The sequence below is a fragment of the Balaenoptera ricei genome, chromosome 18 (assembly GCF_028023285.1).
Source record: "Balaenoptera ricei isolate mBalRic1 chromosome 18, mBalRic1.hap2, whole genome shotgun sequence".
In the NCBI taxonomy this organism is placed as follows: Eukaryota; Metazoa; Chordata; class Mammalia; order Artiodactyla; family Balaenopteridae; genus Balaenoptera; species Balaenoptera ricei.
This window is the reverse complement of record NC_082656.1, coordinates 7997336-8024534: the sequence shown is the minus strand read 5'-3', so window position 1 is coordinate 8024534 and position 27199 is coordinate 7997336. Positions and strand designations below refer to the sequence as shown.

The following is a 27199-nucleotide window of genomic DNA, read 5'->3' as shown; positions in this document are numbered from 1 at the left end:
CGGTGAGCGAGCGGCTGAAGATCCAGGCAGGCAGCCCGAACTGCGGAACGACCTGAGGAGATCGAGCGCAGCTTTCTCCCGTGGTTACTCCTCTGCGAGCCTCCACTGTCCCCGGGAATCCGGCGGCGCCAGACCGGCAGACCGTCCGTGTGTCCGTCCGCGTGACAGGACCGGACCCCGCGGGAGCCGCGTGCGGCCGGGGCAGGAAGAGGCGGCCGGAGGACACAGACCCAGACTCAGACCTACCCGAAGCGGAGGCGGACCGAGAGCCGGCCATGTCGGTGGTGGGGCTGGACGTGGGCTCGCAGAGCTGCTACATAGCGGTGGCCCGGGCCGGGGGCATCGAGACCATCGCCAACGAGTTCAGCGACCGGTGCACCCCGTAAGTGGGAGCCTGTGGGGGCGCTGGGGGGAGGTTCTGGGGCGAGGGCAGCAAGCCGGCGGGGGCTGCGGATCCCGGGGACCCCAGGCTTGCGGCTGGCCGCGGAGCGCCGGGGCGAAGGAAGGGAGATGTGGGGAGCGGTGCGCCCCTCCGTGGGGTCGGGATGCCGGCGGCCCGGCCGCCGGGTAGGGGAGGGGGCTTGCTGCCACGAATCGGATAGAGGGGGTCTCCGGGATTCGAGGGGCCATGAGAAGCCCGGGAGTCGAGTCCCCCGGTGTCGTCCCTTCTGGCGGGCTCCGTCCTGGGCGCCGGTCTGCGGCCAAGCCCGAGACTTCTCTCCCTTTTCTTGGCAAGAAGCTTCAGCCAGCTCCTTGCGCGGCCGCCCCCGTTCCCCCACCCGGCTTCTCTGAGCTGGCTGAGCCGCCCCCAGCTCGTCCCCCTCCCTCCGAGCATGTCTTTGCGCACCGCGGAGCTGGGGCTGCCGAGCTTTTTCTTCCGCATTGTGAATCTCGAAATGAGCTGGAAGCTTCCAGAGCGCGTATGCTGCTTCTTGTGCGGGGAGCGGGCGGATTGTTGTTAGCGACCACAGAATCACTCCTTTGATGATGAATCTACCTTTTCTTGCTCACTCTTGGATCATTTGTGAAAGATGTAAACGGCCTTTTTGCTCGTTTCATGAAAGCCATTAAAGAGGAATCCTAAGTCGTGTTCTAATTTCTTTAATTTTGAACGGCTTAAATGAGGAGAGAAAAGAAAAATTGCACACTTTGGTAGAACTCCTCTAGAGGATGGATGTTGTCACTGAATTAAATGGTATATTCTACAGCAGCATGGGGTGGGCAAAGGGTAACATTTTAAAAAGCAACTTTTTTGGAGGTGAGTCAATTTCTGAATATATTGTATGCAAACATGCCTGCATGTACATTGATAAAAACAACTGCTTACTTCTCAGGGAAAATGGTGTAGGTATTTATTTTTAAGTGCCTTAATCCCAAGATAAAAATCATGGAATGAAACATCGAGCCCAAAGGTGAAATGACTGGGCTTATATCACTATTTGAGTGCAGATGAACGTTTATGAAAGTGAACGAAAGTGAGAAAATAACCAAACATTGGCAGTATCGGTAGCATTGGGAAGACTGCTATTCACTGAGCATCTCGTGCGTCAACCTCTATATAAAGCTAGTCTTTTAGTTTAGCTGTGCAAAGGGCTCTGATTGGAGTATGGTAAGGAAGAAGATAGTATCTCAGGTTTTCATGCTTAGGTGCAGTTTACATCTTTGTTCTCTTTGGTCCAGTAAAAGGAAGAAGAGTTGTTGAAGGGAGAGTACAGAAAAATTATGTATGTGGCTATAGTGACCACTGTGAAACTAAAGATGACAGGTGTGTCTCAAAAATGTAAACCAAGGGCAGTACTGGAGTTTCCCTTAATATTTTTTATATAATAGATGTTTGACTCAACTGCATTGGCTACTATTAATTTCTGTTTAGTGTAATTAATTTGATTCTCTTCTTGGAAAACGAGTAAATTCGTTCCGCAACTGTGTGTTTACTCTGAGCTCGGAGTGATACTCTGTTTTCGGAAGGTATTTTAAAGCTCTAGCCTTTGCTCCAACAGTTCTCTGGCTGTTAAGATGCTAGTTAGCACCTACTCAGATAATCTAGGTCTAAGATGTCTCTGTTATAGCAAGTTTAAATTTGATTCAGCTTGATATTTAATGCCTTCAGTGTATTCCCATTTTGCTCATATCACCCCATTATTCCTACCTGCCCTGTAATCTAAAACCTAATTCACTTCCATCCTTCTGACAAGACTTTATTGTGCTTCTCTCTGCTCTGTGCTACCATTCTATTTCCATTGCTCAGAAGGCTCTTTAACAGTTACAAGTCACTTCATCTCTTCAGAGCTGACTTAACATGTAACTGATTATTCAGTCCTTTTGCTCAGCATTTATACTTGGTTCTGTTGTGGTACTTGCTTGGCATCATTTTTACTTGGCTTCCTCAAGTAGAGTCTTCTGTATAGGACCCTCTTTTGTGCTTTTAAACTCCAGAAGCATAACTTAGGCCCACTTGTTTCCGTTTATTTAAAAACCTTTGATCATAAAGAGTCAGATGGTATATCAGGACAGCAATAGGTATGATAGTGACGTTTAGATTTGTATGCAGTTGGTAACTGCGAAGTAGTCACACCCTCTTTTGTTAATCGTGGCTAGGACCATGTTAGTCATACTCTAACTAGTCAAAGCATTTTCAGAGTTAATGTCAGCTTGCTAAGTAATTGGGGCCTGGAGAATTAGGCTGGTGCTTGCAGCACTGGAAAACGTCCTCTGAGCCTTGAGCAGACGGGAGTGGGGGCCAGGGTGGGGTGCGGCTGCCCCCTGGATTGGATTCTCAGAGGAGCAGTTAAGCAGGCCCTCTTAGAGTAGCTGACCAAAGCTTTGGAGTCCAAAATTGTGCTGTACTGTGCCCCCTTCCCCAAGAATGGGTAGGATATTTTTTTTTTCCTTTTTTTGGGTAGGAAATTTATGTTACAATTTTCCTCTTGTCAGTTAAAAACGTCCACATTTATGCTTTTTAACATTTGTAAAACATGTTTTTTTAAATTTCTTCTAGATCAGTCATATCATTTGGATCAAAAAACAGAACAATTGGAGTTGCAGCGAAAAATCAGGTATGTTCTTGAAGAGGATTCTGATCATTTTTTAAGAGAGAAGTTTTAAAAGTAGAATCTCAGAGACATACAAAAATATGAAATACCTAAGCCTATCTATTTTTGAGTTTTAGAATTGTAATGCAGATATTCCTTAAGAGCCCGTAGATACTTATTTTTTTTTCTGTTCTCTTCCTTTTGTTTTATTGAATAAGATCTTTAACTTTCTAATTTCCAACCTTAATTTTTAATAACTTTCCTACCTTCTAATGTATCTAATTTTTAAAACTTAAAAACGAGACACATGAAGTTCTTTCATGTGAAGTTTCTCATGATACTCATTTAAGAGTTAAAGATTCCTTTTATAGAAGGAACTTCTAAGAAGCTATGTGTTTAAAAACGTTTTCAGGTTACTTAATAATTAAGGTAGTACGAGGAGAACTTGTCTAGGCCTGTGCTGTCCTGTAGAGTAGCTACTACATGTGGCTCTTGAGCACTTGAAATGTGCCTAATCTGAATTAAAATGTGAAGTATAAAATATATGTGATTTTGAAGGCTTAAAATGAAATAAAAAGGTAAACAATCTCATCAATTTTTTACATCAAGTACATGTTGAAATGACAATATTTTAGATAAATTAGGCTAAATAAGTTATTGGAATTAATTTTATGTATTAATGGGACTTGAAAATTTACCTATGTGGCTCCCTTTAGGACTCACATTATAACTTGAACTTTGGGGATTGGGGAGAAAAAAAATAAATATGAAATACAAAAATCCGTTTTGTGAGAGGCTTTTAAGAAAGGGACTGAAAGCAGGCCTGTTACAATATGTAAACGTATCAAAGTAACATACACTGTACACCTTCAACTTACACGATGTTACATGTTGATTTATTTAGTTTAATAAAAAGTTGAAAAAATTCTCTTAGTACAGAAAATAGTATTGCTAAAAAAGAAAACTCTAAACCTTGGAGTACTATATTATGGCTAGTTGGAAGAGAGGAACAAAAGAGCAGAAAAACCAAGCAGGGAGGAGAAATGGGCGTGCCCACTCAAAGTAACCTACTCAAAGGGGAGGGACGCTAGTGAAGTAACAGCCTCCCCAGATGTGGCCATTCAGAAGACTGATGTCCCGGACCTGAGATCCCACTGCACTTTTGCGGTTATGTGAGGAAAATCTATTGAGGCTTAGATCTAGCCTGTAGATTACTAGACATACGTCATCTCGGTTTTAGAATCGCAAGGAATTTTAGTACTTAAACATTGTTTGAAATATTCCATATTCCATATTATTTGAAAACTAGTGTTGCCAAGCTATATTTTTCTCTTTAAAAGAAGTAGGTCAGAGAAAGAAGTAAACAGTAAACTGTTTTGGTATTTCAAACTAATAACTTTAGAAGTCTTTGTTTTTCATCCTTTAATTATTTTTGTGTTTTAAATAAGGTTCCCACTGCTGACATCTTTGAGTGAAATATGCTATGAAGTGGGACTTGTATATCCAGAGCCTAATCATCAAAAATATGTACGTGCAGTTGAAAGCATTACCTCATGTAGAAACTTTTTGAATTATCCTTGCATTTTCTGCTTTTTGGTATAGATAATTAACATTCCACGCTATTGATAGGAAAAGTAGCAATCAATATATTTTGTGGCACAAAGTACTTATCCTGGCCACTTAGCGACTCAACAAATAGACTACTGTAACAATTAACTCCTTTTTAAAAAAAACGTGACCAGACTATAGAGCTTCTAGATATCCTTTTTCATTTATTCATTAGGTATAAAACAACTGTAGTGGGAGAAAAGGGATGAAATAAAGTGATACATACAGTTCTTGGGGTTTGTTCAGAGCTCCAGGGATAGTTTCATTATCTGAGTTTATCTTGCAGACTTTGAAGCCTGTGTGTATCCCTCTCACTGCGTCCCTCCTGGCATTTCTATAGGAAAAGGAGAAAGAATAAAGTCCATTCATTGATGGAGAAAGTCAGGGCTCTGGGGAAGGTTACTTATATCCCTATGATTTGAGTTGTACAGGTGACTTTCTTTTTAATTGCTGTAAGTACTAATAGGTGTTGAAATTAGAAAAAAAGTTAAATCTCAGTTTTTTTTTTTTTTGCAGCAAATCACTCATGCAAACAATACAGTGTTTAATTTCAAGAGGTTTCATGGCCGAGCATTCAATGACCCCTTCATTCAAAAGGAGAAAGAAAACTTAAGTTATGATCTGGTTCCAATGAAAAATGGTGGAGTTGGAATAAAGGTAATATAATCGAGCAACCTTAGATTCCTTACTAGGAAACTGTTTAATTCATCTACAGAGAAAAGTACTTAATTCATAATAAATATGTAACTCAGTTTCCTTATTTGGAGAAGGTGGTCTTTTATTTTTTATCTAGTCTCTCTTAAACTGTAGGTTTATGTTTAAATCATCCTTGAAAATTATTCAAATGGTATATACTGCTGTAACTTAATTTGTGTTTTTCATAACATCTTGACAATTATAAAATTTAGAATTCGTGGTGTTTAAAGAAATCTAAATTGTGTTGTCATATCAAACAAAAGTCTGTTCCAGTACAGCTCATTTGCAGTTGTTTGGAGAGCTATAGTGTAATACAACCAGAAATCTTTTTTTAAACTACAGAGGCATTCTTGTCTTATGATCTGCGCAAAATAATATTTATCCCAGTGATTCATCTCTTCAGTTAGAGTGGAAATTTACTATCTTCTATAATACTTTGACTAGTACTTTGGATAGGGGAAAAATCTGCCCCAGCTTTTTTTCTCTTCATCTCTGGGGAAAAATCTTTCTTCCTTTTTTTCTTTGCTTTGCTTTCCTTTCCCTTTTTCTCTTCCTTTTACCTTTCCTTTCCTTCTTCTTTTCTAAACAGTTACAACAGTAAAGGTTTTCTGGAAGAGAATGAGTGATAATGTTTGTAAGTTAATATTATTGGCATGTAACTTTTAGGACTACAGTGTTTAAAGCATTTCTTTCCTCAATACAGGTAATGTACATGGATGAAGAGCATCTGTTTAGTGTGGAACAGATAACAGCCATGCTGTTGACGAAGTTAAAGGAAACGGCTGAAAACAACCTCAAGAAGCCAGTAACAGATTGTGTTATTTCAGTAAGTAGAGTTCAGCAAGGCAATGTGTTTAATTTGCCTTTTTCATGTTACTTTTTAGTATTGAATGTGTGAAAGCTGTCCTACTCCTAGAGATCAGAATCCTGCTGCACTCTATACCATGGTGTTCAGCAGCATTGCATGGTAGGTTTGAGTGGTAATTTTAGCCAGAAGTTGCAAAGGTTTTTGAGTGGTGGTACATGTCAAAATCTCCTGTCAGGCTTTTTGAAAATACAGACTGATTGGTTGAATTGGAGGATATTCTAAAGTTAGTTGATGTATTGAGAGAGAATTGTATACTTAAACGAGAGCTTTTCAGAATTTTATCCACACATGAGAACCAGTGAGTTGGTTCTCGGTGATAGGTAGTTTTAAAATGTAACCTACCAGTAGTGACAAAACCTAGGTTTCTTTTTTAGCATTGGCAAGCCCACTACTTTCAATGGACAGTTGATAATTAGGTTACTAAGGAGTATTTGCAATGGACAAAGGTCATTTTTTTTTTTTTTACATAAATTAAGGTTTATTAACACTCCCTCGTTTATGTAAGGGATTAGGAAATATGATGTTAATTGATTTATAGGTAAAGGTTTGATCTGGGGGAAAGTGTATACATTAAAATAAGATTAGGTGTTAGTTATTGAGGTTAGAGAAACAAGGAAAAGAGAGGCCTTCCTTCTTCCTTTGAAGACTTAGTTCTCTTTTTTTCTCTTCTGAGTAAAGTTAATTAAGAGAGCTACTCTAATCTCTCCCACTATCTCTCTTTTCTACCTAGCCCATGTCTCAGAACAGCTGTTACCTCGAGCTGGAGATTGCAGCCAGGCGATACTGACTGTATAGGACAGGGTGTCACTTGCCCTGCCCCAAGGATCCTTTACATACATTTTATACCTAATCACCTCTCCCACATGAAAGTTTAGTAGTACAGATGTAGTGTATATCTGTTTCTGTACTGTGGCCCTTTAGACAGCCACAAGCCATTGTAACTAGCTAAATATTTTTTTGCCCTTATGTACCAATTTTCACCTTCTACAACGTTATTATTGTCTCTGTGGAGAATTTGTGCTATGGGGAAAAGTCATCTTTTATTTGGCAGGGTGGCCTGTCCAGACCTAGTGAAAGAAGGCTTTTATGGCAGAAGCCTTTATGGCAGTGCATCCTGGGATATGCAAGAAGAGAGGCAGAAAGGCTGAAATTTCTCTTGCAAGACAGAAGGTGTTCTACTAAAGAAATGTTTGGGTATTGCTTGGAGAAATGCTATTAATCTCTGGTAAAATTAAAGAACTAAGTTATAAGTCAGTGGTCCTTCCTTCCTCTCCCACCCCCCTTTAAATAACCTAATATGGAAAACTGAAAGCATTCTGATTTGAAAGGTGAGCAGAGACCCACCTTTGCTCTTGTCACTCTTTCTGAAGCATTTATAGGTAACTTGGGGAGAAAATGCAAAAGCCACTGTACCAAGTTTTCTCTTAGGTACTTTCCAGTTAAGTGATTATATGAATGTATTGTTAGATGCTCTTCTGGAAGAATGTGCTAGTTAAAGTGCTGTCCTAGAAAGCAATCAAAAGAATTCATCTAGCTAGAAGACAACACCGTAAGAAACTTTATCCCTTGAGCTGTTTTTGTTCTTCTTCCTGTTAGAAAAATCAACAGGCTTTGACAAAAAGTTTCGTTTTTGTAATCTTAACAGGTTTACTGAATTAGAAGGTATCCCAATGATTAATGCTTAAAACCAACGAACAGCAAACCTAAAGGGCAGAGGCTAGAATTAGCTGTATTATCTTTAAGTTCCTGTAGGGTTTATAGTTTAATTACATTTAATGTTGACATAGCAGAATAATTTCCAAATGTCTGTAGAAATTTAAGACTCGTTGGGAAATAGTATTTCATCCCCTTAAATTTAAAGCTTTCTATTAGATTTAAGTAACTGTTAATATGTCTTATGAATACTCCTGATTGGTTTTTATTTCAGGTTAAAATTTGGTTATAATAAATTTGATACTTATAATTTTAGGGCAGTCTTTTCAAAAGTAGTTACTGTTTCTGAAAGTTAAAGAACTTGCCATTCTTTTTCCGTTTTGTGACTTGGCTAGGCACTTACGTAGCTGGACTGTTGTGAATTGATTACAGATGGTTGTGAGGGATTTGTATGTTTTTTTTGTGTGTTCTAGGTAAGTTAAAATTCTTTCCCTTCTTGTTTGTAGGTCCCTTCTTTCTTCACAGATGCTGAGAGGCGATCTGTCTTAGATGCTGCACAAATTGTTGGTTTAAACTGCTTGAAACTCATGAATGACATGACAGCTGGTAAGAAAAAAACTGTTCTTGTGCAGAAGTTAATATACTTTCGAAACTAAAGTTAAGACACACCAGGTCCTGTTATCAAACACTTTCATGTAGGTGTAGAAACACAGCCTATTAAAAAACATGTGTTAGGTTTGAAAGCAAAAATTCTAGCCTTTCAGATGCTTGTTTTAATGAGAAGTTGGGACTTTGTCAAATATATGAATCTGTTTTCATTAGGAAATTCTTGTATATAAATTTTTTAATCCTTTAAATTAGTTGTATTGGATTTAGTTTTTTATTTCCTTACATTGTTTTTATAGTTAAGAAACAAGTTTTCCCAAAACCTCATGGTATTGGCTTTTACAACTACCTTGACTATTGATTTAGCTTAAATTTTTTTCCCTCATATGCTTCCCAATTGTATGTGGTTAGGAGTTGATCATTCATCTTATATCAGATATTGATTTCAGCTGTACCATTTGCCAGGCACCTTGGTAGGAATGGACATAGTGGGGAGCAAAGCACTCACTTATCTCCTCTTAGACCTTGTATCAGTTTCTTGTGATTACAGATGGACTCAAAGTCAGTTACAATGTAGTGTATTCAGGCAAAGCAAATAAGACTTTGTTTAGTATGTTTTTAATAGATGTTTTAAGAACTCTTAAAGTATTGACAAAGGTGTGTTCTTAAGTATACATATTTAGAAATACAGTGGTTTCAAAATTCAGAAAAAGCTAACACAGACTAAAGATAGATCAGTTATTTGCCTTGAATCTAATTGGTAGGAACTGCAGTTGCTGTAGTTATATATTAAATTCTTAATTTTTTTGGATAAGCAGTCTCCTAGCAGGTTGTGGTTAAAATGTAAGTATTGTGTAATGAGTCTGATATTGTTTGTGTGTGGTTACATGTGGTTTACATGCCATTGTTTTTGCATTACGTATGTCTTCTCTGTCACATCTCTCCATATATTTAAAAGTGATAGAACATTGTTCTAAAATCAGAAAGGGACAAAGTATGAAGTCAGATATAAAAGAAATATGTTCAGCTTTAATTAATGGAAGTACAGTCAGGTTTCCTGCATGTGATTATATTGGTAACAATGAAATTCCTAAGAAAATGTGAACCAAAGAATTGAAACATACTAATTTTTTTTTAGTTGCTTTGAATTATGGAATTTATAAGCAGGATCTCCCAGGCCTGGATGAGAAACCTCGAGTAGTGGTTTTTGTTGATATGGGACATTCAGCTTTTCAAGTGTCTGCCTGTGCCTTTAACAAGGGAAAATTGAAGGTAAAGTCATAAATCGGAACTAAGTGACCCAAATATTAAATGTGTGACAATTGTCATTACTTTAGGCTACTGAGCTTCTGGATTGTGCTCTTCTAGGTAATGAAGAGTTTTAGGTAAAGATATTAACTAAGAGTTGTTCCTAAGGTTGATCCTCCGTAAAGATGATGTAATCATTTTAGCGTACTCTGTAATTGTTCTTGCTTAGGAAAGAAAAGCTTTTTAAGGTTATCTTCTATGTAATCATTAAAATTAAAGATATCTTAGAGACTTGACATTTCATTTGGATTTTGTAGTTACATGTCTCCTGACTGACTTGGATTTCATGTTGTAGTTTAAATAGAAATTTTGAGCCTAGGAGTCTTTGGTGGTTTGAATAGCGATATTTAAGATTCTAGTTACAAATATGATTGAAATAACCAGATTATTTGTTGTTTTAACTAAATTAGGTACTGGGAACAGCTTTTGATCCTTTCTTAGGAGGAAAAAACTTTGATGCAAAGTTAGTGGAACATTTTTGTGCAGAATTTAAAGCTAAGTACAAGTTGGATGCAAAATCCAAAATTCGAGCACTGCTTCGTCTGTATCAGGAGTGTGAAAAATTGAAAAAGCTAATGAGCTCTAACAGCACGGACCTACCACTGAATATCGAGTGCTTTATGAATGACATAGATGTTTCGGGAAAGATGAACAGGTGTGTCTTGAATTCTGACAGATTAAAGAAGGAATTTCTTGCTGAAACTGTAGTCTGCGTGTCAGTTCTAGCCGTGGTGTTGTGAGTCTTGGCCCACATTTCAGGATTGTACCGTACCTGCTGGAAAGACTGTCAACGTCATTAGAGCTAGGGTTGCTTCTGCAAAGAGGGTTTTTAGGAAGATCTGTGCTCAGTGCCCTTGTAGTAAAGTCTTTTGGGTATTGTTCACTTTTTAGTATTTCTGGGCCAGTAATTCAATAATGGTTTCACAGAATATTTTGCAGAAATATTTTGAAGAGAATGGAAATATTCAAAGTAATGAAAACAGGATCACCTAAAACATTAAGGAATAAAATGGAAATCTTAATATAGAAATGATTTCTTCTAGTAATACCTGTCGAATTGATTTTCTCCTCATGCCCTTTCTGCATCTGTTTTGTATATTTTTTGAAAAAGCAAAGTTACAAATTACAGTATGGTTGAACTTGGCCCATGTGGAATTCAGGGTGTCTGAGGGGGAAAAAAAATGTTGGGTTGATAAGACTTATTTTTTAAAAAAATAGGACAGGATATTGGCCTTAAGATAAGTTTTCTAAAGATTTCTAAAGTTTTCCTCTTAATTGCCAAGGGCACAGTTTGAAGAACTCTGTGCTGAGCTCCTGCAAAAGATAGAAGTTCCCCTTTATTCATTGCTGGAACAAACTCAGCTCAAAGTAGAAGACGTGAGCGCTGTGGAGGTAGTTGGAGGCGCTACACGAATCCCAGCCGTGAAAGAAAAAATTGCCAGATTCTTTGGAAAAGATACGAGCACGACGCTCAACGCAGATGAAGCAGTGGCCAGAGGGTGTGCACTACAGGTACTGCCTTCTCAGCCCTTCTCCCCCTGGGGGCTCCTTCCTTGAACTGTTTCTGCTTTACTTCATCGAGGTGAGGTCGCAGAGAAAGCAGAGCCCAGTGGCCGGTTACACACCACACGGGGCTTACTTACGTTTCCATAAATCGGTGCGGCCGTGGAGACGCAGGATCTGCTTCAAGTATTGGAAGATTTAGGAAGTTTAAGATTAAAAGAACTACAGAGCTAGTGTTTCTTAAACTGGGGATTAGGAACAGGCATGATTCTGAGGGGATCGTAGAACACACAGCTGTAGAGCGCGAAGTAGCTGTGTGGTGGTGACGGTTGTTACAGAGCACCGAGGAGGGAAGGGGAGCAGAAATCTGGTGCAGTAAGGAATTGATTTGGGGAAAGTTTGCAGGGTTAAGGGTATTAGCTAACAGGTGGTTTGATGAAATAGCTGTTCCCCCTCCAAACTGATGGTAGCTTATCAAATAAGGAGGCAGCTCAGAGGCATGAAGTTTGGCAAAGTATAAAAGCACAAAATCTAGAAGTTACTGATAAAAAAAAATTAGTATTGGTTTATACTTAGGATATTATAGTCAAATCTGAGTAGTTTTAACTAAAGTTTTAAGTTAATTTGTTTAAATTTGATCTAGTTAGCACAGTTTTTAAAAAAATATAAAGCATTAGGGCTTCCCTGGTGGTGCAGTGGTTGAGAATCCACCTGCCAGTACAGGGGACACGGGTTCGAGCCCTGGTCTGGGAAGATCCCACATGCCGCGGAGCAGCTGGGCCCGTGAGCCGCAATTGCTGAGCCTGCGCGTTGGGAGCCTGTTCTCCGCAACAAGAGAGGCCGCGATAGTGAGAGGCCCGCGCACCGCGATGAAGAGTGGCCCCCGCTTGCCACAACTAGAGAAAGCCCTGGCACAGAAACGAAGACCCAACACAGCCAAAAATTAATTAATTAATAATTTAAAAAAAAAATATATATATATATATAAAGCAGTAGATTCTTTACAGAAAAGTATTTAGACTGACTACTGTGTAAAACTTTTAAAAAAGAACATACAGATGCTGACTATTGCCTGTAATCCATTGCATCATCAAGATTCTTCATGTTTTGTGGGGTTTTTGTTTTTGCTTCTTCCTTGACAATGGAGTGTGCCTCCTTCACTAACTCTAATTCCCCAGAACTTTGGAAGTTTACAGTTTCTTTAGAAGTAGAGCTTATTTTGGCTTCTCTTTTGAAGAATCCTGTGCTATTGACAGAGTCAGAGATTTATTGACTTTTAGTTTAGTCATCTATTTAGTTATTCTTATGTGACAAGTCTAAATCCACCGGTTGGTCTGTTGGGTGTTGTCTACCCTAAATTTGAATTGACCATCGCTTCCTTCATTCCTAAAATTACTTGAAAATAGGAACATTTTGGTTTTACCCTTTTTCAGTCTTAGACATTTGAAAGGCAATGTGGACAGAGCTGTTTGGATGTATGTACACATTCAAGAGTGATACAGCTTGTAATTAAAATTGCTATCAGCAGGGCATTTCTGGAAAGACCAGTGTTTTTTCCTCAGCCCCTGTGAAACTTGTTACTAATTAACAGTTGCTAGCCTAAGATTCATTGTACTGTTTATCTTTATATCTAGTGATTGCCATAGTATTTAGATGATAAATCACTTACGCTTAAGACACATACACTGTAAGCAATTTCGAATTTGAATTAACCTACCCGTTCTGTTTGAATTGATTTTTTTCTTTTTTAATATTTATTTATTTGGTTGCGCCAGGTGTTAGTTGCGGCAGGCGGGCTCCTTAGTTGTGCCTCGCCAGCTCCTTAGTTGTGGCAGGCGGGCTTGAATTGATTTTTATATTAAAAGCTGAGTGAAATTTTTCATGTGCTCATGATAACTTTTTCCTTTTTTTTTTTTTTTTAAAGTGTGCAATCCTTTCCCCAGCATTTAAAGTTAGAGAATTTTCCGTCACTGATGCAGTTCCTTTTCCAATATCTCTGGTCTGGAGTCACGATTCAGAAGATGCCGAAGGGTATGTAGGAGAAAATAACTTTCAGATACTTTATTTTAATATAAAGAAAATTAACAAATGAGTTTCATGGTAGAGCGTTTGCTGAACTGGGATCTTTCAACAACCAGACTTACCAAAATATTTCTCTCATTTTGAGTTATAAATGGTGAGATGGGATTGATACCGCTCTTAGAACGTGTTTATGCTGTTTGCGTAGCACAGTGAGCTTGAACACTTGAGCTGAATGCCTTTGTTTCCCCTTAGCGTCCATGAAGTGTTCAGTAGAAACCATGCTGCGCCTTTCTCCAAAGTTCTCACCTTCTTGAGAAGTGGGCCTTTTGAGCTGGAAGCTTTCTATTCTGATCCTCAAGGAGTTCCATATCCAGAAGCAAAGATAGGTAAGCAATTCATTGTAATTACTCTTTTGAAGACTTGACTTAGTCAGTGTGCAAACTTAAACATTTTTTCTGTTCTTAGCAATGCTGAGTGGAACGATGCCATGTGAAGACATTTTCATTTTGGAATAATGGTGATGGGGAAATCTCTTTGTTTTATTGGTGAATGAACTGGCCTATAGAGATGCAATGACTTGCCGGTGCTGCTGTTGCTTCCAAGTGTATATATATAGGAGCACTTGAGTATTTTTCCTTTTCTGATACAGTCTATACTTAAAGGATTATCACCTACTTTTAATATTAACCTTTTCTCTGGGTGAAATGTTACTTGCAGAATATTGCTTAAAACCTGGCTTGGAAACCATTGAAGCTACTTCTCAAATGTACCTTTGTACTATAATCTTTTTTAAAAAAATACATCTTTATTGCTACATTTTTCCTGGGGAGGTTTGACACTATCCATCTATTTTGACCCATAGTTAACTCTGAAAATCTGGGAGAGTTACAGGCATCTTCTTCAATGGCCGTGTCTCTTTCCCACGCTACTGGTAAAATTTGCCAATATTGCTAGATCGCTTCAGGGCTCACCTTTTCCCCACACCATTTCATAATGAAATTGTTTGAAGGAGTCTAACCTGGCCAGTTGTGTTTTCTTTCTTACTACTTAACACTAAAAGTGTTCTGACACAGGGGAGTTTTTATTTTTTAAAACAGCTTTTGTGAATTTATTTATAGATAATTTAAGAAAATCATTGAACATAGACTAAAATTTAGACAGGCTGGATTCTGGTCCCCATCGTGCAGAGGATAAAATCTAAGCTCTTTAGCATGGCATCAGCTTTTTTCATTTTATCCCCAAAACTGAGAAGCTTGCACAGACTTAAAGAGCCATCTTACATCTCTCTCCTGTGAGCCTTCTTGGATACCCTTTAGTAAATGCTGTTTCTTTAACTGGATCTTATGGCAATTATTTCCTGAACCTAGTGATTTGATAATTAATGAAGGTCTATTCCGACATATTTCACCGACCTACTAAATAAATCTAACTTTCTGTGTGTTTGTGTAGACAGCACTTTAACTACAAGGCTATTAAATCCCATATAGTGCTCTGCACATAACAGGTTCAAACTACTTAATTTTGTTTATCAGTTTCTGTAATAACAGTACTATTGGTAGAGGTGATAACTAACACTTAGCCCTTGGTTCCATAGTTTTAAGTGCTCAGTGTAAAACACTTGTCAACTCGAACCACAAACGCACAGATAAAGTAACTTACAGCAGGTCACACGGCCAGGATTCAAGCCCAGAGAGTCTGGGTCAGAGTCAGCACTCTGAACTCCTACTCAGGAATGCTCTGGAACTGCTCTATAATGCATGATAGTTTCAGGCTTTGATACAGGTTTTAGCTCACCCCTCCTATTTGAAACATAGGAGAATGTTTAGATCATTCAGTCAGAAAAAACAGTATTCCCGGGAAAGGCCCTACAGAATCAAAATGCAGGAAGCGCTTGATATCATCTGCCTTACACTTGAGATTTCCAAGTCGAGGTTGTGCTCACCTGGAGAAATAGGGTAGGAGACAGCGGGGACAGCTTGTCATCAGCCTTCACACAGTGTCTGTGTCGGAGTGTTCAACAGAAAGTCACAAGAGTGCCCTTGCCTTTGAAGGTTTTATGACATATTAAGACTAATCCCAAGTATGATAAGTAGACTGTGTACTTATGAGTCTATTTTAAGAGGTTATGTTTGTAGTATACATTAAAGGGCTTAAATGTAAGTCAGTTGGTAGAGAAAACGGGGAGATTTTGGAATAGCAATATTTCTTAGCCTTTGCTTGACAGATTTAGATTCAGTTCTGAAATTGTCAATTTCTTTTTGTTCTAGGCCGCTTCATAGTTCAGAATGTTTCAGCACAGAAGGATGGAGAAAAATCTAGAGTGAAAGTCAAAGTGCGAGTCAATACGCATGGCATTTTCACCATATCTACAGCATCTATGGTGGAGAAAATCCCAGCCGAGGAGAACGAAGTGTCTTCTATCGAAGCAGACATGGAGTGTCAGAATCAGAGGCCATCAGAAAACCCAGACGCCGAGGTAAGTTTGTGGGAAGCCTTTGAGTTTGAATATACGGTTGACTTAATTCTAAGCCCTAAGAGACGGGTAGGGAAGGCTTAAAATATATTTTTCTTAATTGTGATTAAAATTTTGGTTAATGATGACAGGCAGTTGCTAGGTGACAGTAACATACAGCGTGGAGTTTGGGGAACTGGGACTGAGTTCTGTGTAGCTTTATTTGAGCTGGCACGTGATGATTCAGAGTGGGTAAAATTTCTTTGAATTGTTTTTTTAAGGACATAGGCCATTTGAGAAATCAAATGTCGACTGATGATTAAGAAAAAAAAGACTAAATACAAGAACTATTTAGTGAAATACATAGCAAATATTAATGCTGTGGTTTTTTGGGTTTTTTGGTTTTATTTTTTGATCGTATGGCAACATTTGGCTTTGGCGTTTTAGAATCTACTTTTTTTTTTTTTTTTAATTTATTTATTTATTTAATTTTATTTATTTTTGGCTGTGTTGGGTCTTCGTTTCTGTGCGAGGGCTTTCTCTAGTTGCGGCAAGTGGGAGCCACTCTTCATCGCGGTGCACGGGCCTCTCACTATCGCGGCCTCTCTTGTTGCGGAGCACAGGCTCCAGACGCACAGGCTCAGCAGTTGTGGCTCACGGGCCTAGTTGCTCCGCGGCATGTGGGATCTTCCCAGACCAGGGCTCGAACCCGTGTCCCCTGCATTAGCAGGCAGATAGAACCTACTTTTATTTACACGGTTTGCTGCGTTCGGGCGGGTGGAGGTGAGGCACCCGCCTGGAGTACAGACGTTGTTACTGTACACGATGTTAATGTAGACTGCGTTAGCGTGGGTGCTGGTTTCACGTGGTCTCCAGAAGAATTCTGGGAAACTTGCAACTAGACGAGCTATTATAGTTCACTTCCGGGTAACGATCAGCAACAGGTTGAGTGACGAGGTGCCGGCAGTTACCGTGCTTCAGCTCAGGTGTGGAAAAGGTGTTGTAACGAAGATCGTTGCCAGAACATTTAAGGAACGTTAGCATTTGAGCCTTCGTTTTGTCCTCATCCAGAAGAACTTCAGTGTAAAGAATTAAATGACCGGGGCCACATACTTTCTCATTAGGCTACAGACACCATTATTCTAATGCCTGTTGTATCTAATCTCTTAGTACCTTTTGGATATATATACACCAGGGGTGCCTTGCTTCTGGATACTTCAGTGTCTGCCTTAGGATCCTGAAGCTCTGAAAGAAAAATATGAGACACTTCCAGGTGGGCAGCAAGTAGTTAACTTCGAATGTTTCAGGCTTCTCCCAGAGATGGGAAAAGATCATAGCAAGCACTGATTTACTGGGGATTGAGGTGTCTATTGACATGTAGCATTTGTTCTTTATGCTGGGAGTTTTTGAGGTGTAAATAGTTGGATCACGAAAAGAAAGTGGGGACAGAGAGGGTCTTGCGTCTCTCTAAACTGAGATGGTGAACCCCCAGATAACTGATTGTTGGCTGTTTTATGTAATTGTTCAGTTCACTGAAATGGAGATGTGTCGAGACGTGTGACGGCCGCTGTGAAATGAGGTTTTGGGAGCTTGTTTCTGGGAGAGAGGCCTAGAGTAAATCTACTTCCTGTGCTTTTGAGAGTTAATATCTGTACAAGGCTAGATGGAAGCTTCTTGAAGGAGAGTTCTTGACTGTCATCACTTCAGTCAAAACGCTTACTACTTGTGTTGTTTAACTCCATTAACTGTTATCATTCAAAGAATTTCTTACAGGTTTACAGTATCTAAGAAGTTTTCAAATACTTTGTGTTTGTATACTTTTATCAGTATCTTTTCCCCCCCACCTATTAAGATTTCAGAAATTGAGTGTACTGTTTTTGGTGCCCTATAACCTTTTAAATTTATACAAGTACACCTGCTTTCTACATCCTTTGTGCCTGGGCTTTCATTTCAGAAAAATATCCAGCAAGACAACAGTGAAGCTGGAACACAGCCCCAGGTACAAACTGATGGTCGTCAAACCTCACAGTCTCCCCCTTCACCTGAACTTCCCTCAGAAGAAAACAAAACCCCAGATGCTGACAAAGTGAGTGACTCTTCCAGTTCATTCCATGAGACAGTGTTGCAACATGTGATCATTAATGATATCGTTCAATCCGCAGTTTCAAGAGCAAGCACCCAGTTATCGTATTCCATGTAGGGTTTTTTTTCTGATAATTTTCTATATTTTCCAACTAAAACCAGTTAGAGGTACTCCAGCTCAACTGAGGGAATTGAGTATCCTGCTTTTTAGACCTGAAAGCTTCTCTTCAACAACTGCCACTCCGAGCAACAGGAGGCGAATGCATACCTCTTGTTGTCTTCTCTAGTGCTAGAGGTGTCTGCAATTGCGGGCACCTGAAACAGATGCATCCTGGTGCTGTGTGATTAGTTTCCACTTGAATTCATCCAATGATAAATACGCGGGCTATAGTAGTCTAGTAAACTTTTTTTCTCCTCTCAAATTACCTGTCAAATTTATATAAATTAAGTATGATGATCTGGTCATAAGTTTCCATTGTTATCCCAGATCGGCACTTTGCAGAACTTCATTCTTTGTGCAGGTTGGATGTAAATTGTTAACTTTCATTAGTAGTTTGGTTTTCTCTCATTCTGAGGACAGAATCCTTTACCCTCACATGAATTACAGAATTGTCCCTTGGGGCCCAAATGCACATTGCACTTGGTGAAAGGTTCTGGTTTTTAATCTCCCATGCCCTGACTGATCCTTTGGGGGCCCTGCTGGGAGCTGCAGGCCCTGACTGTGGTTTCCGGAAGCCTCCTTCTCTTTCTCCTGGTGAAGAGGGCTGTGTTGACGGTGTAGCAGCGTTGCTCTCTTTGCAGTGATGGCTCCTTAATTTCAGCACCCCTCCCCTTCCCCACTGAGTGTCGAGCGTTAACTGACTCAGGCCAGTGGTCTCAGTACCTGTCTAGAACGTGACACTGGGTAGCGTCTTACGTTCTTTGTTGTCAGTGGGACCACTAGTGTCAAACCCTTTGGAACGTTACCACAGACCCCCTTGGAGGATTCCTCGTCCATGCCACGTCAGATGCCGTTTTGTGATACGTTGGTTTTGTCAGTAGTTGGTTTAATTTTGTTCGGCTAGATAGTCTTATCCTGACTTAACCTGCATACATGTGACTGTCATCCATTTGATTCCCAAATATCTGTTGCACTCCTGTGTTTTGCCAGGTGTAGGTGTCATTTTTCTTTCTGTGCTTCATGCCCCCAGAGCATGCACAAAATGTTGGGGGGTCCTCGTGCACTAGAGGGAGAAGAAGACGTGGACCTTGCAGGCTGACTGACAGATCATTGCTAGGGGTGCGGCTCACAGCACGCCACAGACGTGTGATTTCTCAGGAACGCTGAAGCAGAAGTCTGGGAAACGTGCGGTCTAGTCCCATCTCTGTCTTTATAATTTTAGCCAAGCCATTGAACCTCTTTCAAGTCCCAGTTTCTTATATAAAGAGCCTAGAATTTTAACATCCTTCATAACTCCCCGGAATTCCCCAGTGCCAGTGCTTGTGCCTCGTGGGCTTGTCCCTGTTTTACCATCTCAGCCAATCAGGGTACATGTTACATAACCCTCGGTTATCTTCTGATCTGTCCTACAGCTGAGTTTCCTAAATTGCGTTCTTTGTCATCTGTGCTTATAGGAACCTGCAGAAATGAAAATACTATGAAAGGCTTGGAAAATTAAAGGCCACAGGAGATACTTCTTTAGCCCTGTATTTACGTATTTTGGAAAAACTTACAATAAACTTAGCATTTGCCACATCATTCCATTCGCTTCCATTTTAAGACTTTTTAAAATCTTTTGACCTTGCAGAGTTGCTAATGAGAAGTGGTTTGACTCAAAGGCAGATAGTAGAAATAAGGATATATATATAGACATATACGTGTGTGTACGTAATTTCCAAATTCAGGAAATTTTAAAAGGCACTCATCAGTGTGTAGTGATAATTGTAATTAAAGCACATTTAATGCTGGGATATAGGGCCTCAAATATATATATTACAGGAATAGAGTTGGTCCTAACATGCTTAGCAGCTGGTCAAAGTCCATCTGGTGTTACCATTAGATTGTAGACTATAATTTAAAGATGTGGTAATTTAATAATAATATTTTTGCCTTTTTGGAGTCGCAAACATTGCTTAAAGGGATTAGAAAGCAAGGGCTGATGAAGAAAAGCTTTAGCAGGAGAGATTAAATTTAAATTTAATATGAAATGAAAAATATCCTGGTGAATTCTTGAAGGGAAGTGTGGCATGTTTAAGTGTAATTGCAGCCCTGATTTAAAATGCATGGGTGGAAAATTAGATGATCTCTTATACATTCTTCCAACTTTATGGTTTTAGGGATTTTAATTTTTCCTGAGTCCTCAGTAAGCATGATAGGGAGATTTTTGTTATTCAAGGACTATTTAAGAATTTCTCCTTTTTTTTTTTTTTTTTTTTTTTTTTTTAACCCCTCTTCCCAAGGCTAATGAAAAGAAAGTTGACCAGCCTCCAGAAGCTAAAAAACCCAAAATAAAGGTGGTGAATGTTGAGCTGCCAGTTGAAGCCAACTTGGTGTGGCAGTTAGGGAAAGACCTTCTTAACATGTATATTGAAACAGAGGTAAGTACTTCATTTACATATTTTTATTTTGGAATGTGTTTAGTTTGGCCCTTTTACGCGTATTTCTAATAGATAAATGGCTATAATTCTTTCTCATATCTCATAAGTTTATATAATTTTTAGGGATAGGATGAAGCCAAAACTAATGGTTTTTTCAGTTAAATTTTTTTTAGCAAGTTTTGTTTATATGTTTGTAACCTTGTTACAGAAATCTATACCATAGATCATTCTGCTTGGTATAAAATTGATTGCCCAAGTTCTTATGAAGAAATCGAGTGCTAATATCTTCTAGCCCAGAGAGCAATACAATTGGTATCTCAGGCCACACTAAATATTTCTGTTAAAATACATGATGCTTCTTTGTAGTCTACATATATGAAATAATTGAGATTCATTTTTCCTTTACTGAGATGGGAACATTGTATTTAGAAATTTAATAATAAATTCTATTCCGTTTATATTATATTTGGTAAATAAATAGACTCTAAGTACATTTATTTATCCTTGATTTTAAAATGTGGTGGCAGAATTGTGTGGCTGTTATACATTGGTCAGTATTAATCCCAGTAGGAGACAACCAAGTAACTACATAAAAGAAAACAAAATTGTATAAAAGCAATAGATTGATTTTTTCCTTAGTATTAAATCTGAAATGTGAAAGCTATGTAATTTATTATATAATGTTTAAAAAAAACCTCATTCTGTGTATTTAGAAAATGAAGAACTTTGTAGGAATTGTTGGAAGAATTTTATAAGGTATAAATTAGAACTGTTAAGACTGATTTTTTTGTTGTTGTTGATATAATCCTTGATTTTGTTAACTCCAGAATCTAAATAGTTAAAATATAGTTACAGGTAGCAGAAGACTGGAATTAACCTTTTCTGTTTCCTGACAGGGTAAGATGATAATGCAGGATAAGTTGGAAAAGGAGAGAAATGACGCTAAAAATGCAGTCGAGGAGTATGTGTATGAGTTCAGGGACAAACTGTGTGGGCCGTACGAGAAATTTATATGTGAGCAGGTATGTTTAGGGCTCTGTCTGTTTTTATTCAGATAATCTCATTATGAAGTGTTTAATATCAAATTTGACATTTAAACCTCTACTAGATTATGTAACTTGAGCTTTTTGAAAACAAAACAGCTTGAAATAGAATTTGTGTAAACAAAGTCATGGAGGGAGAGGCTCACTAGTGATGTGCCATTTTATTCTAGTTTATCCCAATGAGTTTAGTTTTTACCATCAAAGAAAGAACCCGTCGGCACTTTTGTTCATAGTCTGTGACATCACAGTTACTGTGGCCTAGAAACATAAATGAGAGAAAATCCTTGCTTTCAAAGGCCTCAGACTTTTTTTTTATGACTCTGGTGCCTTGGTTGCTCTCTGTCATTGCTTTATCCCATAAGGCTTGTTCATCCAGTCATTCCAAAGTTTATCAGGCACCAGTATTCCCCTTAGGCTTTTGTCAGCTCCCAGAAGCAGTATGGCTCTAAGCAAATCCCCGAAGCTCATTTGTGAATGATGGGCCTTGGAGAGAAATTGGCTAGTTAGAAATCTAGAGTGGTTTCGGAATTAATTCTGAACTTAAGAGAATTTAAACTCGGGAGTCTATTTTAGTCCTAAGATCCTGAGGCTACTTTGTAATATATTTCTTTCTCAGCTCTGAAGCTGGATTTCTCATGGTTGGGATTCTGAAGTAGAGATGACCCAAACCAGCTAGACCTCCTAAAGCTAGAGTATAACTGCATACTTTATGTGAGTTTGTTAGGAATGGCTTTTTTGTGTGTTCAGTGATCGAATTGTCAACTTGTTTAGTTTTCCTTTCAGTATTTGGTAGTTGTGGAAGTGAGTAGAAAGTTACTAATTGAGACCTAATTGTTTTGGAGAGTAGGAAGATGATTCTTTTTTTTTTTTTTTTTTACTTTTTGGCTGCGCTGCGAGGCACGTGGGGTCTTAGTTCCCTGACCAGGGATGGAACCCACGCCCCCTGTAGTGGAGGCGTGGAGTCTTAACCGCTGGACCACCAGGGAAGTCCCTATGATTCTATAACCACATTTCAGTGTACAAATTGTCCAAGATCGGACTACTGAAATACAATATTATAAGTCAATAAGAGCATTTTACCACAAATTTTCAAATATCCCTGTGTAAAAGAGAGAATAGCCTAAGAATAACTGTCAGTCCCTCTTGTAAAATATTGTATGGCGCTAATAGTGGAGTGGTTATTGCTCCCTGATATTTTTCAGTGAAGAGAATCCAGCTAATCAGTGCCTTCCTAGAAATGAAATGAGCTACTTGATGTTTAACACTTCTGAGGATGACTATTTCGACTGTTTTAAAGTAAGATTGCCCCTAGTACTGATTCTTGTGTTCGGTATGTAGGATCATCAGAATTTTTTGAGGCTGCTCACAGAGACTGAGAACTGGCTCTATGAAGAGGGAGAGGACCAGGCTAAGCAGGCGTATGTCGACAAGTTGGAGGAATTAATGGTAGGCCCTCCTCTCCCCCTAGAAAGCAGTACTTGTGTTTTCGATTATAGACTTTTAAAATATAATTATGACAAATACTGATTTATTACATTCTGTTTTAGAAAATTGGCACTCCAATTAAAGTCCGATTTCAAGAAGCTGAAGAACGGCCAAAAATGTTTGAAGAACTAGGACAGAGGCTGCAGCACTATGCCAAGATAGCAGCTGACTTTAGGAATAATGTAAGTCTCTGTAAAGAGCGAGGAAGCTACCCTAGACTTATAAGCTCGTATTTAAGTTGAGGAACCTTCATTGTGAACAAATGTTCATTCCTAAATGAGAAACTGGGTTTTGGTGTGTGAGACCAGAGGTACATGTGAACTTCATGGAAAATTGGGTCAAGTTAGATGTTACTGTTAAATACACTTAATTCTACAGAATGACCAAGTTTTTCCATTTAGGATGAGAAATATAACCATATTGATGAGTCTGAAATGAAAAAGGTTGAGAAGTCTGTTAATGAAGTGATGGAGTGGATGAATAATATCATGAACGCTCAGGCTAAGAAGAGTCTCGATCAGGATCCCGTCGTACGTGCTCAGGAAATTAGAGCAAAAATAAAGGTGAGTGTCATTGTCTAGTGTGTACTGCTGTGTTTTCTTAGGGATTCTGGTTGCAATCCTTTGAACCTTGAACATAGACATTTTTGCTTAAATCTTTTTACCTCATCCCAAGACCAGATTTCTGAGTTTGTTATTGATATTACAAAATGTGGAATATCTTGTAAGTTTCTGTTAAATTTCTATTTCTTCATTTGTTCATTTAGTTCAACAAATACATTTGTTGAGCCCCTACCGTGTGCCAGTTACCGTTCTAAGAGTTAAACTGTCAGTGTCCAAAGCAAGTCACCGCCCCTGTGGAAGTCACCTGCGGGTGTGAGGAGGACTTGACAGTAAACAAGCATGGAAGGATAGCAGATTGTGTCAAGTGCCGAGCGGAAAGTAGTCAAAAGGGATTAGGAAACTTGGGGTGGTGGAGAGGGACCCAGGTTAGTATTTATCAGGGAAGGCCTTGCTGAGTGCGTGAGGCTTGAAGGAAGTTGGGAAGAAAACCAAGGAACTGCTTTCTGCCTGGAAGAATATTCAAACACAGCGAAGGTTAACATGAGCCTTTGAGGTCATGGGCTATAAGCTTGAATTCCAGCTCTTTGCTCACTGCTTTTTCTGTTCCTGAGGTTAAGTTACTTAACCTCTCCTCCATAGGTGGGAATGATAATTCCTACCTTTTGATAATTGCTGTGAGATTAAATGGGTTAATAATATGTGAGTAGTTAGTAAGTCCCTGACATACCGTAGAAGAATATTCACGTCTCTTTTGATCAGGCTTCAAGCTATAGTTTTGGGCAAATGTGTTGAGCAAATGGCGTTCTTTGAGATGTGTATAATTGGAGTTGGTAGAAAAATACTGGTTCGGGTATGTAGGAAAGTAATTGAAAATGAACTAGAGTTAGTCTGATTATTAGTTTTGTTTTCCTTTCTTAGGAGTTGAATAACACTTGTGAACCTGTTGTAACACAACCCAAACCAAAAATTGAATCACCCAAACTGGAAAGAACTCCAAATGGCCCGAGTCCTGATAAAAAGGAAGAGGACCTAGAAGGCAAAAACAATTTCAGTGCTGAACCTCCACATCAGAATGGAGAATGTTACCCTAACGAGAAGAGTTCCATTAATATGGACTTGGACTAGATGACGTTAAACTGACTTAGTCCTTCAATTAATAAAATATTTTTGCCATAGTATGTGATTCTACATGACATACTGAGACTATTTATATTTTCTTTTTTAAGGATGTTTAGAAATTTTGTGTATTATATGGAAAAAAGAAAAAGCTTAAGTCTGTAGTCTTTATGATCCTAAAAGGGAAAATTGCCTTGGTAACTTCAGATTCCTGTGGAATTGTGAATTCATACTAAGCTTCTGTGCAGTATTACCATTTGCATCACTGAGGATGAAATTGACTTTTGTCTTTGGAGAAAATAAAGTGTATTCAAGAGGGCTGTGATTAAACTCTTTAAGCATTTGTTCCTGCCAAGGTAGTTTTCGTGCATTTTGCTCTCCGTTTCAGCACGCGTGTGGGTGTGGATGTTTATAAACAAGACTAAGTCTGATTTCATAAGGGCTTTCTAAAATTAATTCTGTCCAATAGAATCTCACTTTTTGCTTTGATATTATTAAAAATCCAGTGACTAAAAGCAAAAGCTAGTGAAATGTGTTAGCAGCATGCAGAACAAAGCCTTTAAAATGTATCTCTTCTTATACAGTGCATTGTCATGTGAAGGTGTAACATGGAAGAAACGTTGATTCTGTTTGTAACTGATATTGTGAAGCCTCTTATGAGCTTTAAAATAAAGTTCATCTTACGGTGTCATTTCTAAACAGTTTTGTCACTAATTTAAAAATGGGATTGGAGCAGCGTGGTGTAAACTGTGAAAATCCAACTTTCCTTCTTTGCTGTTTCTTATGTATGCTATCACTGTTCTAAATGAGAATGACTTTCTCCTGATAGAAGAGTAGCATATGTTGATTACATTACAATTTTTTAAAACTACAAAGTTAAATGTAAGTTTTCTACCACCCAGAAAAAACAACTCTTCCAGCCTTTCTCTCCTGAAGGTGGTGTGTGTGTGTCAGCACACGGGTGTGTGTTATTGTAGTGTAGGCTGTTTTTTAAAGCTCTGTGCATCAGGGAAATCAGTAAATATGATAAGGTTTTATAACTTCACTGCTGTACCGAGGCCCATTGTAAAGACATACATATTAATACATAAAAATACTTTAGCCAGTCCCAGTGTTGGTGGGCTTTAGGTGTTTCTCATATTCTAAATAATGCTGCAATGAATCTTGTCTCAGGACAAAACTGAAGCAGTGTTGGGGAGAAGCCTGGATACTTAGGGTGGATAATGCGTAACCATTACTACCCACCAATCTGCAGCAGTTACCTCCCTCACCAATGGGGGGTGTTCATCTTTTACCTGTTGCCAGTCTATTATAATAACTACTGCTGAGCTACTCTGTACCAGGTACTTCACATAGTTTGATTCTCAAAACCACCCACGAGGTTAAGTAATTTACAGGATCGCACAGGAATTTATCAGAGTTGGGAACAAACCTGGGCGCTCAAGTTACTCAGAGTGTAAAGCCCACAGTCCAGACAGCCATTCTGCCTTAAGTAACGTGTCTTCATTTGTGTGGTGCGTTCTTCAACACTTTAAATTTGCCTATTAGTGTTTCATGAATTGAGTATTTTATTCATTCTCATTTGTAATGTTTGAATATTGGTTTTTGTGTAAAACGTTCTTATAAGGATCTTAACCGTTTGCCAGGTGGTCAACATTTTCCCACTAATATCTTTGACCTTTTGCCATCTGGAAACCTTACATTTAAGTGTAATCCATCTCAGGGTTTTTATGGTTTTTCTTATGTTCTCTTAATGCACACTAATGTCTATTCAATGGGTATACGTTTACCCATAGAGAGAAGACAGTGTTCTGGGTACAATCAGGAAGCTCATAAAACCCAAAGATTTTTAAAAGTATGAATGGGAAAACATTTTTTTTTCTTCTACCCCAAAATAGCACCTGATGATAATGGGGGAAAGTATCAATCTGGCCTAAATCAGTTTGTTTCCTATTCAGGGTTAGAAATTTTCAATAGCATCACTTTTCTGTAAAGGTGAAGCAGAATTTCAAAAAATGGCTCAACTGACTATAGTTTGCAGCCCTCAGAATTGCATTTTGGATATGGGAGAACACATTGTCATGTTGACTATTTTATAATACATTTTAATATCATACCTAGTAATCACCTAGAATCCTCAGGACATGGACCAGTTTGGATAAATGCTGTTTCACAAAAGACTGAATTTTGTATTTAATTTTCCCTTAGATTGTCACGTTATGACAATATTTCCAAAAATGTCTAGTCATTTTAGTAATTGAACTTTGAAAATTAAACCTTGAGTCTAGTTCACCATAAACACTGGTAAAGCCTGAGCAACAATTAACTTAATTTCTTGGGTAAAATCCCCAAAGTTGACTTGATTTCTATTTGTCCTTGATTCCTCATCAGAAAGAAGTGTAATATGCCCGCCTCCAAAATAGCCTACGGAGAGTTACTTTCTGAAAGGCCAAAAAATAAATTTCACATTCAGTTAATGTGATCAATGAGCACTCACTTTTATCAGCAGCTTTCAAGGTATTTTCCCCTGTTACCACTTGTCAATTTATGTATATCCAGACTTCTGTCTTGCCTGTGGAGGAATG

At 38.7% G+C, this 27199-nt stretch overlaps 1 protein-coding gene across 2 annotated transcripts; it reads left to right on the top strand.

Annotated features, from left to right (window-relative positions):
- Positions 1 to 61: 61 nt before the first annotated feature.
- Positions 62 to 25313, top strand: HSPH1 (heat shock protein family H (Hsp110) member 1). Of its 2 annotated transcripts, none has more exons than XM_059903404.1 (18): positions 62 to 382; positions 2999 to 3056; positions 5157 to 5297; positions 6040 to 6162; positions 8364 to 8463; positions 9602 to 9735; positions 10182 to 10426; positions 11055 to 11283; positions 13199 to 13305; positions 13549 to 13682; positions 15564 to 15772; positions 17703 to 17834; positions 20270 to 20407; positions 21304 to 21429; positions 22789 to 22896; positions 22998 to 23117; positions 23337 to 23498; positions 24417 to 25313. In XM_059903404.1, exons 1-18 carry the CDS (start codon positions 276 to 278, stop codon positions 24621 to 24623), a joined length of 2580 nt encoding a protein of 859 aa, XP_059759387.1. In that variant the 5' UTR covers positions 62 to 275; the 3' UTR covers positions 24624 to 25313. The 2 variants fall into 2 exon arrangements, with proteins under 2 accessions (XP_059759387.1, XP_059759386.1); XM_059903403.1 differs by lacking the exon at positions 62 to 382 and adding an exon at positions 4481 to 4559.
- The last annotated feature ends 1886 nt before the right edge of the window (positions 25314 to 27199 follow it).